The 12,723-nt window shown below is 45.5% G+C and overlaps 1 protein-coding gene across 1 annotated transcript in view; it reads left to right on the forward strand.

Moving 5' to 3' along the window:
* DSCAM (DS cell adhesion molecule) overlaps positions 1–12,723 on the forward strand; it is a 619,423-nt gene that overhangs the window by 376,911 nt on the left and 229,789 nt on the right. Inside the window, exon 11 of the mRNA XM_040621659.1 lies at positions 1,269–1,442. Coding sequence (XP_040477593.1) covers positions 1,269–1,442 — 174 coding nt within the window. The remainder of the gene's footprint in view (positions 1–1,268; positions 1,443–12,723) is intronic.

Raw genomic sequence — 12,723 nt, forward strand, 5'->3', positions numbered from 1 at the left:
AAACCACCTGTCATAGGGATTCTTCTTGTTCTTCTTATTCAGTGTGAAATGTCCCCTTGGTACATTATAAATTTCCCTTGTCCCTTTGGTGGGGCTGAGACCTGGTGCAGAAATGAAAGAAGGGAAGGCACAGCCGCAGTCTCTGTCACTGTGGGCTGAGGGATGCCAATCGGTAAGGGGTCAGTTTGGCACAGAGACCACAGGAGGAAGTGTCTTCCTTCTCCTGTCCCCAGATGTAAAGCCCGAAGTTTCCTGCGTGAGGAGTAGGTGACCGTGCCTGTGCTCAGCTCCCACACGGCATCTGGGGCCCCAGAGACCAGCAGGCCCTCTCTAGAGCACGCGCTTGACTCGTGTCGTGGGCTTTCTCCGGGATGATGCAATTGGTCCTCACCCCTGTGCCTTCTCCCCCAATCCTCAGACTCAGGTCACAAAATAGTGAAGTTCTTTCAGCAGTTCAGGGCTTGGATCCTACCCTCCTAGTCCCACCCAATGCCCCTCACACAGAGGCATGCAACGTAGCAGGTTCATCCAAACCATCACCTTCCCAGAACCCTCCCAAGACCATAGTCCTGCTTTTCATTATTTCTAAAAGATTTAGTTCCATAGGGATCTCCCGTGTGAGTCCTATCACATCTATGACCACAGCATATCTCGTCCATGGCATTTTCTCCTTGAATGCAATACTCTGAGGAGAGTGGTGTTTGAATACCGTGCTATCTTAGTGGCATGATCTGACTTATTTATTCAAATAACATTAAACGATATGAACATGCATGTGTTTCTAGACTGGAATATGACTGCGCTTAGAAGGGAAACCTGCAATACTTGTATTCTCTCTGTAGACTTGGGTGTGTGCCGGAAGCAGAGTCTTCCAGTGGGCTGTCCCTGGGGCACTCCTTGTTTACCTTCCTAGGAATTCCCTGGGGACACAAGGCTTCTACTTAGTCTCAGGAGAGACATCCACTCCTGTGCTCCTTCCACAGTGATGTCTTTGAATAATTTATCATCTACTTAACACTCATCAAATTTGGCTTTTTGTGTAGAAACGACCTGTAATGTTTCTTACTCTTTATCCCAGAGTTTGAAATAGTGTCATTTGAAACAAATGTGTTTCTCTCCAAACAGGAATGTCCACATGGGGGGGAGGGAATCCCGTGACAGCCCTCTGGATGTGAAATACCCCTCCCTTCTCTTTACTAGTCTGGGTGAACTCGAGCTCCCTGTCTCCCCATATTTGCTCATGTGGCCTCCTTTCTCTTCTCCTCCAGGTGCTGGGGTTCCCCAGTTCCAACCCATTGCCCTCAATGGCCGAATTCAGGTCCTGAGCAACGGGTCCTTGTTGATCAAGCATGTCGTGGAGGAAGACAGCGGCTACTACCTGTGCAAGGTCAGCAACGATGTGGGCGCGGACGTCAGCAAGTCCATGTACCTCACGGTCAAAAGTAAGGAAGAAGAATGCTTTGTTTTACCTAAATAGGTCTTTCTGTGCTTCAATTTGCCATTGTCTCCGTACACACTTTTTAGAAACAAAACAAAACATTCTAGGTCACACGTAGCTTCGCTACGACTGAGGTTTGAGGTTTTGCTCTTCTGGGAACACAAGTGAAGATGAGGGCGAAACTCCAGCCAGTTGCAACAGCCTGACCGTGTGCCCTGGTATTGGGGGACACATGCTCCTCCCCCTTTGGGCCCCATGGCCACGAGTACAGGCTCTGGGCAACTCAGCAGGGGAGTGGGCCTCTGCCTTTAGCACCCACATTCCTACTCTGTTGATTTTATTGCAGAAGAGCCTAATGCGTGGTCTCATACGTGCTCTTTCAGAGGTCCGTTTCCATGCATTTTATTATTTGCAAGCTGGCTTGGCCATAGGTTTCCTTTTAAAGATTCTTATGAAATCAAGCGACCAAACACCTCATTACCAAAGAAACACAACTATGAGACGGCAACATGTAGCACCATGCCTAGGGTCCATGTTGCTGACCCATTTTATAGGGAGGGCAACATATAATGAAATTATGTTTGTACTTTGGTAACTGAACTACCAAAGAAAGGACATAAAATGGGCCAACTTTCACTGAGTGCTGCTTTTTAACAAATAGTTGTGCAGCTAGTTTACGGCGAATGACTTAGGTGTTTGACCAAGTATATAATTTTCTACTGGATAAATTGTGATTTCTTCCTGACAAGGCTTTGATCAGCCTTTCTCTTTTTTTTTTAATTGTATTATTAAATAGTTTGGAAAGGACCTCTACCATACACTTATTAGGGGGATTGAATTTAAAAGTGAAAGTGCCGTGTGTGTGTGAGAGAGAGAGAGAGAAACAGATATTTAAGCTGGCTGCACAGAGACTGGTCTCCATCCTATTTCACTAAGAATTTATTCTAGTTAGTCCATTATTTCCAATGTAACAATGAAAATATCAAGCAATTTATTTGTTATACTTTCATATCATGAAAAATTACAGTTCTGAAATAGGGGTGCTTTAAAATATGTTTTGTAGATCTCCAATACATAACTTTGACCTCTAAATTTCATGCTCTGGAGGAACTGATTTGCAAGCATCTAAAGACAAATTGTCATATCATCTGAGTCCAAAGTTGAAATGGTAATTAACAAAATAATAAACTGATGAAATATTAAGGAAACCCAAGAGCTGAGGGCCAATGTGAACCAATATTGACCCATGTTTCCCCAGTAAAAGAAATATACTTTGTAATTTGGTTATATTTAATCAAATACATTTGATTTATAAATTTGATTATATTTTATAACTTGGATGTATTTTAAAATCAAAAAATCTTCCCATTCCACAAGTACATCTGTGTGCTCTAATAGATACAAGGCCCTGTGAAGGATGTAAATATATCATCCAGGGGCTTTACCCTCATGAGTAAAAAGAGCTTAGGTTTTGGAAGAGGAGATAACAAGGAAGAATGTAGAGCTTACTAGTATTAATGCAAGGTGGAGAATAATATCATATGTGCTATAGACGTGCCTTTCAGAGAAGGATAGAACTGTCATTTTGAAGGGATTAAGAGGAGCTTCATGGGGAAAAAATGTGTACAAGTGGATGGAATTTAAAAATCCAGAAGCTGATATCCCCCATATTTCCTCTCTCCACACCCTTTGTGCTGGTCGTGACGCATGGGGGAGGACCACAAAGATGTCTCTCTGCCCTTAGTGAACTTTCTTTCTCGTGGAATGATCAGGGTGGGTGTGTACAACGCCTGTCTAGTAGAATGCACTGGAAAAAAGTACAGAACACGGTGCACAGACAAGGGTGTGGTTTATATTTGCATACAGGATCAGAGACTACAGGATGAAAACAGGTGGCATTTAAGTTCAGCCCTAGAGGATGCAGTGGATTTCAACGCTTACAGCACCTGAAGGTAGATACAGGTGCGTGAGGGAGAGGGAACAGAGAGCAGATAGAGGAAATAAAAATTCCCAAGGTGGGGCCCCTGAGTGGCATAGTTGGCGAAGCGTCTGATTCTTGGTCTCAACTCAGGTCTTGATCTCAGGGTTATGAGTTCAAGCTCCGTGTTGGGCTACACACTGGGCACGGAGCCTACTTAAAATACATACATTCATATGTACATGAAAACAAAACTCCCACGGCTGTTTACCTACTGGTAACTCTGTCTGAATGTTGTACCCCATACATGGAGGAAGTTAGACAGGTAAACGTTTAAAGGGAGCATCAAAGGGAAATGGTTCTTAGAGTTGGCCAATTTTAGATTCTCTCAAACCATACTGTCTATTAGCAGAGAGGTGCATTTATGTAATAGTTAATTTTACCAGTTTTTAATAACACTTGGTGCTTTTGTAAATTAGTTCAGCCTCAGGTGCTTGGTATTTTTAACCTTTTAACCCTTTAAAATCATAATATTTAATTCTGAAAAGTAAAAAAAAATGATTTAAGAAAGAGATATACACACAAAGACAGGAGATATACAGATATACAGTAAATAGGTGTGTTTCTCAAATGATACCGTGAAAACAACAATAACAACAGCAAACAGGGAGATGACTTTGCTTTTTGTGTGCGTATTTGAGCAGACTATTAAGTGGATTAGCACGGATGCGTGGCGGCAGCTCACGTAGCAGCAGGACATCTGCTGCCTGGTGTACAGCTGCTTCACTAAGAAAATAGGGAGGACATTGGAGCACAGAGCACAGCCTGCTGATTTCATGTCCCTGTGAGGGGAACAGGATTATACCTGGCACCGCAGCAAGGCAGGTTCTGGGCCCTTCTTATCTGACATTAACCAGACTTCCATCAGGGGCGATCTTTAATGTTTTGTTATTACTTCTATAGATGAGAGAAAGAATGTGCTAAAACGCCGACCGCATCCCCCCGCGCATGCCCGTACAGTGTGCACCCACCAAACCCAGGTAGAATCAAGAAGAGAAGGAATCGTCATCCCATTATCTTTTATTTTAATCTCTTTTTTTGAGAGACAGAGAGAGCATGCACACGAGTGGGGGGGGCAGAGGGAGACAGAGAGAGAATCTCAAGCAGACTCCCTGCTGAGCGCAGAGCCTGATGCAGGACTAGATCTCACGATCCTGAGATCATGACCTGAGCTGAAATCAAGAGTCAGATGCTCAACTGACTGAGCCAGCCAGGCATCCTTTATTTTAATCTTGTAATACGGCCCTAAAAATGGCACGCACACACACGCACGCACACGCACACACACACACACACACTGCATTCCATACAGACACAGAAAAACCATCCCAAATGAACTACAACTACCCATCCAAACTGTAGCAGGACAGGAATGAGAGCCTAACAGGGACACCACTATCCAACCCCTGGGAAAACCATTGCCTGGGATCCCTAAAGAAGGGACAAAGTTTCCTTCCCCTTTTCCCCAAACAGTTAACTACAATCTTTTAGACACTAAAGAATTTCTCAGTATTGTTGGAATTTATTACATAAAACTGGTAGCAAGTCTACCCTGCGGTGGTACTCACTATTTTGACTACCTTCAAGCAGTAGCCCCTAAATGAAAACCCTGTTGTGGAAAAACAGGGAACCCTACGTTCTGGGTCAAAATTACTGAAGTCCTCAAAGACTGTGTGAGGTGGACGTGGAGGGGTGAAGCACGGTGTAATCAATAGGGAGCCCAGGGTCAGGTGGAGACACCTCTGGCATTGCACCCAAAGCAGTCTGCTTCTTCTTCTGGTTCTCCTCTTCTCATTAGTGATCTTGGACAAATTGCTTTACTTCTCTGAGCCTGTAAAATAGGAAGAATCACACCATCCCCGGGGGGTTGTTATGAAAATTAAATGGGATAACATCTGTAAAGATATACCATAACACAGAAAGCACTCAGCACATGTATTCCAGCACATGCAAATAGTAGGTGATCCTGTTGTTTGGAGAGAAAGAGAAAACATAGACACCAATGGTGGTGTGTGCTGGGACATTTCCAGAAAATCACTCTGAAGAAGAAAATTATAAGGTCATAGGCTAGGAAGAAGGAAGAGGAAAGATGACTTCCAAGATCCAGGGGAAGGTATATTCACTGTCCATGTGATGCTGATCCGTGGGAGGGGCGACTTTGGAAACTCTGATGTCGTTAAGGGCTTTGGCAGAAAAGACAGAGGGACCAGGCTCTACCTTCTGGTGACAATGCCGCAGCCCTCGCTGACAGGATTCAGGCACACGGGCCTTTCACTGCATGTGCACCCATCAGTTCAAGTCAGCTCTGGTCAGTCTCCAGGAGCCTGACCATTTCTGGACAGACCTGGGTGATGTGATGGGACCTCAGGACACCCAAGTCCTGCCATTGCCAGGGAGGAGATGTTGGAGATGGCGTTCACTAATCTGCCCCCACCTCCGAGAATCCATATCTACCCCTGGATATTCCATTCAATCTCTGTGACTTTCTGCTTTCACACTCTGTCCCTGAGACCCACAGATCTTTACCGTACACCTAGTTACCTAAGTAAAAATCTCCTCTAGTCCTGGCGATTACTCTGTGAGACGCCTAGAAGGGAGGAGCGTGGCCCCAAGCTGCCCTTCCATGAAGTTGTGATGGCCTTAACCAGTCCCACAGAATGCTTCCTGGTCTCCTCATGGTCACACTGACAGGACGCCCTTTCCTCTGAGAACAAGATGAAGGCTTGTTTTGTCTGTTTTGTTCTTACAGAGGAAGGGGAAGGAGAGTTTGAATATGTAGCATTAGTAAATTGAAATGTTTTTGTTCCCTAAACTGCCAAGATAGCAGAGTGGGTCTTAGTGCAATGTTGTTTTCCCTGATATTTTAATTCAGGAGCTTCTAAATCAAGCTTTGACTCATGGGCTCCTGTAGGCTGTGGCTGATCCCATGAGGGTTCTGGGACCCCTTGATATCATGTGCAAAAATATGTTTTTTTCTGAGAGGAAACACTGGTCTTCCTGATATCCTCAGAGGGATCCATGATGCAAAGAAGGTCAAGAACTGCTGTTCTGGAAAATCGCACCCTGGATGGTCTTGTGTATTTTCCTTGCAGCCCCTCTCAGAGCACTGGACCGGAAGCAACGAGGCTCAGACGAGAGGTTATAAGGGGCTAAGGAGGAGTCAGCAACCATAAGTCAGGCAGCAGACTGGCTTCTATTGAAAACTAGGTTTTGATAATTGCACGACCTTGGCTTCACGACCACACTTACTGAGGCCTTACGTCATACGTGATGTAAATGAATGAGAGTGATGTTAACTCTGGTTGCCAGTCAGGCTCCAGACTCACCCTGCGAGGGCTCCACCCCTTCCGAGCTGCATTACCGGGGACAATCTCTCACCAGGCCTCTGTAGACCAGAAACAGCAATCATACCTCTCTCGTGGGATTGTTGTAAGACTGACATGGGCCGTGACTGAAGCGCTCAGCATAATTCCTGACTTCCGGTTGATGCAGAGCAATGGCGGCCACTGTTGTGGTTGATGTTAATACTGTTGTTACAGTTATCATCCTCGTTCCTGCATTCCCGTCTATGACGCCCCCCACCAAACAAGACAAATTAGGGCTGTGATAGAATATGAGGTGTCCCTGATTCAAAAACACCAGTTGACACATTTTCATGACTTTAGTGTCCACCAGCCCCCACTCCAGTTTATCCCACACGTATGCCCACACTCCTGTCCCTCACCCTTCCCCTCTGAAGCACAGCTGTCAAACATATCTGCAGTTTTCATGGGAATGTTTGCGTGCAGAAACTGAAGATGGGAAGAAGAAAGGGAAAGTAAGAATGGAAACGTGGGGGGATGGGCAACTGTCAGCCCGTAGAAGACCCTCCATGCCTGTAATGCCAATGGTGGGTGGTGGCTCCTTCCAGGTAGAGTGTCTTGTATTCCGCCTAAGCATTTGCAGTTCACTTCTTAAATGAGCCTGATATTCTACCAGCTGAAGATTCTTTGGGGTTAACAAGGAATTTGTAAAATGGGAAGACAAACTAAGCAGCTGTAATTTGTTGCCAACTCCGGTTTCAGTCTCCCTCGTCTCATCTCTCAGGGTTAAGTGTTGCATTGTGTGCCCCCAAAATTCATATACTGAAGTCCTGACCCTCAGTGTCTTAGAATGTGACCTTATTTAGAAAGAGGGTGCTTGCGGATGCAATTTGTTTAGATGAGATTTTATTGAAGTAAAGTGGCCTTTAGTGTGACTCATGTCCTTATAAAAAGGGGAAATCTGGACACAGACACAGAGGGAACATGGTCATGTGGAGACAGGCAGAGACCAGAGTGATGCTGCCACAGGTGAAGGGAAGCTAGAAGAGGCAAGGAAGTTCACTCTCCTAGAGTCTTCAGAGGAAGAACAGCCCTACCAACACCTTGAGTTCAGACTTCGGGCCTCCCAAACTCTGATAGAATATATCTCTGTTGTTTTAAGCCACGCAGTTAGTGGTGCTTTGTTATGGCAGGCCTAGAACACTAGCGCACTCAGTGATAACAGAGATCTTTCGGGGAGTCTTGTGTTTGAGGGGAGCTCACGCTCACTACACTGGCTGCAGCTGGTGGATCCTCATCTGTCTAAACCAGTGGATGTGAACTCTGGCCTGAAGAACTCATGAGCAGCCTATTCCCTTTGAAGGTAATTGGTTTCAGGATGGGCATGATACCCAGTTTTGGCTGATGAACGGTGAGAAGAGATCTTCTGGAGAAGATTTCCATATTCGTAATAGGTGACTCTGCAAGAGAGGCTCATTTCTTCTCATTCTTGACCCTATCTGGAGGTGGCACCTTGAACTGAGGCAGCCATTTTGGTATTGTCCTGAGGATAAAACCGATACATAGAGGAAGGTAGAGCCAAGAAAACTGGAAAAGTGGATTTTTGCTGCTAATGTACTGTATCTGGAATCCCCCACCTCTGAATTTATAGTTGAATGAGAAGACCAATTACTTGGTTGCCTTTCTGTCTAAACAGTGTGGGTCAGGGTTTCTCATTTGCCGTTGGAGACATCCCAGCGAAATGGATAAGGGACAGTATCATCAGCAACTCCTGGGAATTAATTCGGCCTGAAATAAACACCTCTGAGGAACTGAGGAGCCTTCTTTGATTTGAGGAACTATTATAGGGATTCATAAAGCATAATCCTTTAGGTTGGGGTAGAACAGGTCTGGGGGAGGAATGGCATTTGAGGATCAGTGACTATGTGCAAGCCTGGGGAACATCTGGGGTCCCAGAGCCAGGAGGCCAGTGCCCAGTGGAGGGAGAATGACAAATACAAATAGCATTTTTAAAAATGTTTCTTGGGAAGGTTGGCACTGCTCCAAGGAAAAGAAAGTATATTTTTCTCTTTTCCTTACTTGCTTCTTCCTCCTCCTTCTTTTTGGAGGCTCCCTTCTACCCAGCAGCTGAAAAGTTATTTTTGCCTTTTTGGGGTAATCTTGGCTATTTCGGGGTTTCTCGGTTGATTTAAGATCCTTCCTCCCCCACGGCCTTCTGTGGGTGCTGGCATCAGTGGCATCAGTGCTCTGAGTCTTCCGTTAGCTGTCACCCTCCACACTGGCCCCCACTGAGATGATTGCATTCCCATCTGGTCCCTGGCCATGGGGTCACTGCCTAGCTGCCCCCTTTGGTCTTCTGGCTGCCCCTTGTCATATCTGTCCACTCGGCCAGTCAACAGTACCCACTGAGCTCCTGCTAGCATCCAGGACTGTTCTAGATACTGCATACTGGGTGAACAAGACAGAACTAGTTTACCGTCGTGGTGTATACATTTCCATGGAGATAATGGCAGGCATGTAGGTATGCAACATAATGCCCAGCAGAGAACAGAACAAAGGGAGGAAATAAGGTGTGTGTATGCTTGAAGAGAGCATTCCAGGCAAATGGAATAGCAAGTGCAAAGGCTCGAGGTAGAAACTGGTCACGTTTGAGGACCCAAGCAGGCCTATGTGTTTGGAGCGCAGGGTACACAATGAAGCCAAGAGAGTTAGGCAGGGGCTAGCTCCATAGTCAGACTTTGAACTTTATTTCAATGATGATGAGACACCATGGGAAGATTTTGAACAGAGGAAAAGTATTACAACAACAATAACTGCAGTTTATGATAAACATGACTATTGTCTGATTCTGACACTCAAAAGTCTCTTTTTTGTGTCTGACTTAAGAGGAGGGGCGCAGGGAGGCAAGAGAGCCAGCCAGCAGAGCAAGTGGTGGTCTTGCAGCAGCCCCAGGGCACTGGGTGGATTGTGTCTGCCCCTGGGGCTCAGAGATTTGCTTAGATTCTGCTTCTCATGGCCTATAATTTGAAAGGCTGCCTGTTAGAAACCCAGAAGGATCCCTCCAGCCCCCACGCTGAGCTGGTGGAGTCCAGTGCTCCTTGATGGGACCCTCCTGCTATGTTCCATCTCCACCGCCACCACCACCCATTTCCCCAGTGCGCTAATCTCTGCAGTCCTTCCAGGAATGCCATTTGGTTTTTGGTTTACTATGCTCTCCTGGCTTCCACTTGGCCTTTCCTATTATAATAGCCCTCACTCAACAGTTTGAGAACCATGTGGGCATTCTGCTCCTATCGACTGTGATGTTCTGGAACTGGGGAAATAACCACAGGATGGATTTGAAGACTCACTAGGTCCACTGTAAATGGAACCTAAGACAATATGCATTGCCCCTTGGCCTGTAGAAGCCCCTGATTGGAGGACCAGGGTAATGTTTTGGTTCTCTAAGAATTAGTGTCAATTCAGGGTTACCACCCCTACACTTGATAGGTCCTTTTTCTCTGGCCACTTTTAGGATTTTCTTTCTCATGGGATTTCAGAGTTTGGGATGTACCTATATGCTGTTTCCTTTGTATTTATGTTGATTTGGGTTGAGGAATTGCTTTAAACCTGAGATCTTTAAATCTGGACTTTTAAACCTGAGAAGGTTTCATCCATTATTTTTTCACTTGATTTTCTGTTGTTATTTTATTCTCTCTAGGACACACATGTTAGTCCACTTGGTATTGGCCCAGGACTAAGATTTCTGATACTTACATCATTTTTCTTCAGTCTTTTCCCTCTGTCATCACATTGCTTAGTTTTTTGTTTTTTTTTTTAAAGATTTATTTATTTATTTGGGAGGGTGTGGAGGAAGGACAGAGGGAGAGGGGGAGAGAGAGAATCTTAGACTCCATGCTGAGCCTGATGCAGGACTCAATCTCATGACCCTGAGATCATGACCTGAGCTGAAACCAAGAGTTGGGTGCTTAACTGACTGTATCACCCAGGTGCCCCCAGATTGCCTGTTTTTAAATCTATTTCACCATTACTGACTCTTTCTCCAGCTGTCTCCAGTGTGTATGAAGTCCATGCACTGAAGTTCTCATTTTAGTTAGTGTGCTCTTCAGTTCTAGGATTTTATTTAGTTCCTTTTATATATTTCTTTGCTGAATTTCTAATTTGTCTAATTTCAGAACCCAGACTCTTATTTCTCCCCACAGGATTTTGAAGACCATATGCTATTTTATATATATTTTTTCACCTCCCCCTATTATTTGTATGGTCAAAGCCATTGCTTAGGTCTTTCATTCATTTAACAAACATTTGCTGAGTTCCTGCCATGTGCCAGGGAGTCAGTCAGGCATCGGAGCTGGATTCCCAAACCTCTGCACCCCCACGTCCTTTCTGTGGAAGTCCTGCAGCCATAGCACACCAGCCACACAGGCAGTGGGACACGTTGGGTTTATTCTTGACATAAGGGAGAACACACACCATGGGGTGCCAGTGGGGTGTCTCCATAAGAAGGTGCTGGAAAGGATGTATTATATGGCTGGGTCTGTATTAGGTGATTTGGGTGAAGGATCAGGAAAGCTGAGCTTGGCTCTAGATTGGATGCTGTCAGGAATGGGGGCAGTTTCTTGATCAGGCATCTTAATGAATCTTAAATGCAAGGGGGGGAGGGATGGAGCCAGGCTAAAGCTTAGTAAAGATCTGCAGAGACTGTGGACTCTGGAAAACAAACTGAGGGCTTCAGAGGGGAGGGGGGTGGGGGACTGGGATAGGCCGGTGATGGGTATTAAGGAGGGCAAGTATTGCATGGTGCATTGGGTGTTATATGCAAATAATGAATCATGGAACATTACATCAAAAACTAAGGATATACTGTATGGTGACTAACATAACATAATAAAAAATTATTATTAAAAATAAGATCTGCAACTACTCACAGTAGTCAGGACAGTGGATGTTTAGTCACGTTGTGGTTTATTTGGACAACATTCATGCTATTGCCTGTGTTCAGACATGATGGAGTGGGTGTGTTTTATCTCGATCCGTCTCAACCACAGAGCGATCTGGTCTGATGCCGGTATTTTGTGAAATTGTTTACTCTCAACAAGAGAGCACCCAGGCCCACCTGGGAGTTCCCAGCCAGCTCCTGGACGTCAGGGGCTACTTTTCTGTCCTTCAAAGCTCTTAATCATTGCTATCGCTTCATTAGTTTTAATGCAATTCATCTCAAAAAGGACACAGAAGCTAATGGATAGTTTTGCTTAGGCACGCCTAAAGAAAAGCAGCTACAGAGAAATGTCCTCAAGGGCCACAGGCCAGGGTTTTGTTGCAAGCTCAGCAGCAGCAAGGTCAGGAATCATCTGGTCTGCCATGGACCTTGTGAACATGTGCATGGAAATAAGCTTGCAGAAAGGCGAGGCTTGGAGATTTCCTCTGATAATTTTTTCTATGTAGAATATGGTGCCTGGGCTGTGAGGCTCACTTTTCTCTTGGGGACTCCAGGTTTGACCCTCTGCAGGGACAATCTGAACTACTCATGTTAGGACACATCCAAAGGCAACAGCTGCGGAGAAGAGCTTGCTGATGAACGTGTGTAATGCCATGGTAGGTCATGGCGGGATGTCCATGGCCACCAGGGCTGTGACCAGCCATCTGCTCTATGCAGTTCCAGCTAAGGCTGCAGCAGAAACAAGGAGCCAGGTTGGCAGTGGGCCTTCAGATATACTGTTTCCCCACCTATTCATTTAAATCCCCACATGCTTCGCCACCTGCTCAAGCGAGGCATTCACATGTGAGCGTCTGCCTACTTAGCTGCCGACTTTAAGGCCATTACAGAGGAGGAAACACACAGGCCACAAAGAACCTCCTCATCAGAAGAGGTCCCCCGATCGTTAGCTGATTCTGGGCCCCAGAGTGTGACTGTAATTGTCAGAGTTGCGTATTACACACCAAAGGACCGTACATGATGTTATACACGTGGCAGATGCATGGGTTGAGAACAGCTGTCTCCATAC

The sequence above is a fragment of the Ursus maritimus genome, unplaced genomic scaffold (genome assembly GCF_017311325.1).
Source record: "Ursus maritimus isolate PB19 unplaced genomic scaffold, ASM1731132v1 scaffold_4, whole genome shotgun sequence".
NCBI classification, from domain to species: domain Eukaryota; kingdom Metazoa; phylum Chordata; class Mammalia; order Carnivora; family Ursidae; genus Ursus; species Ursus maritimus.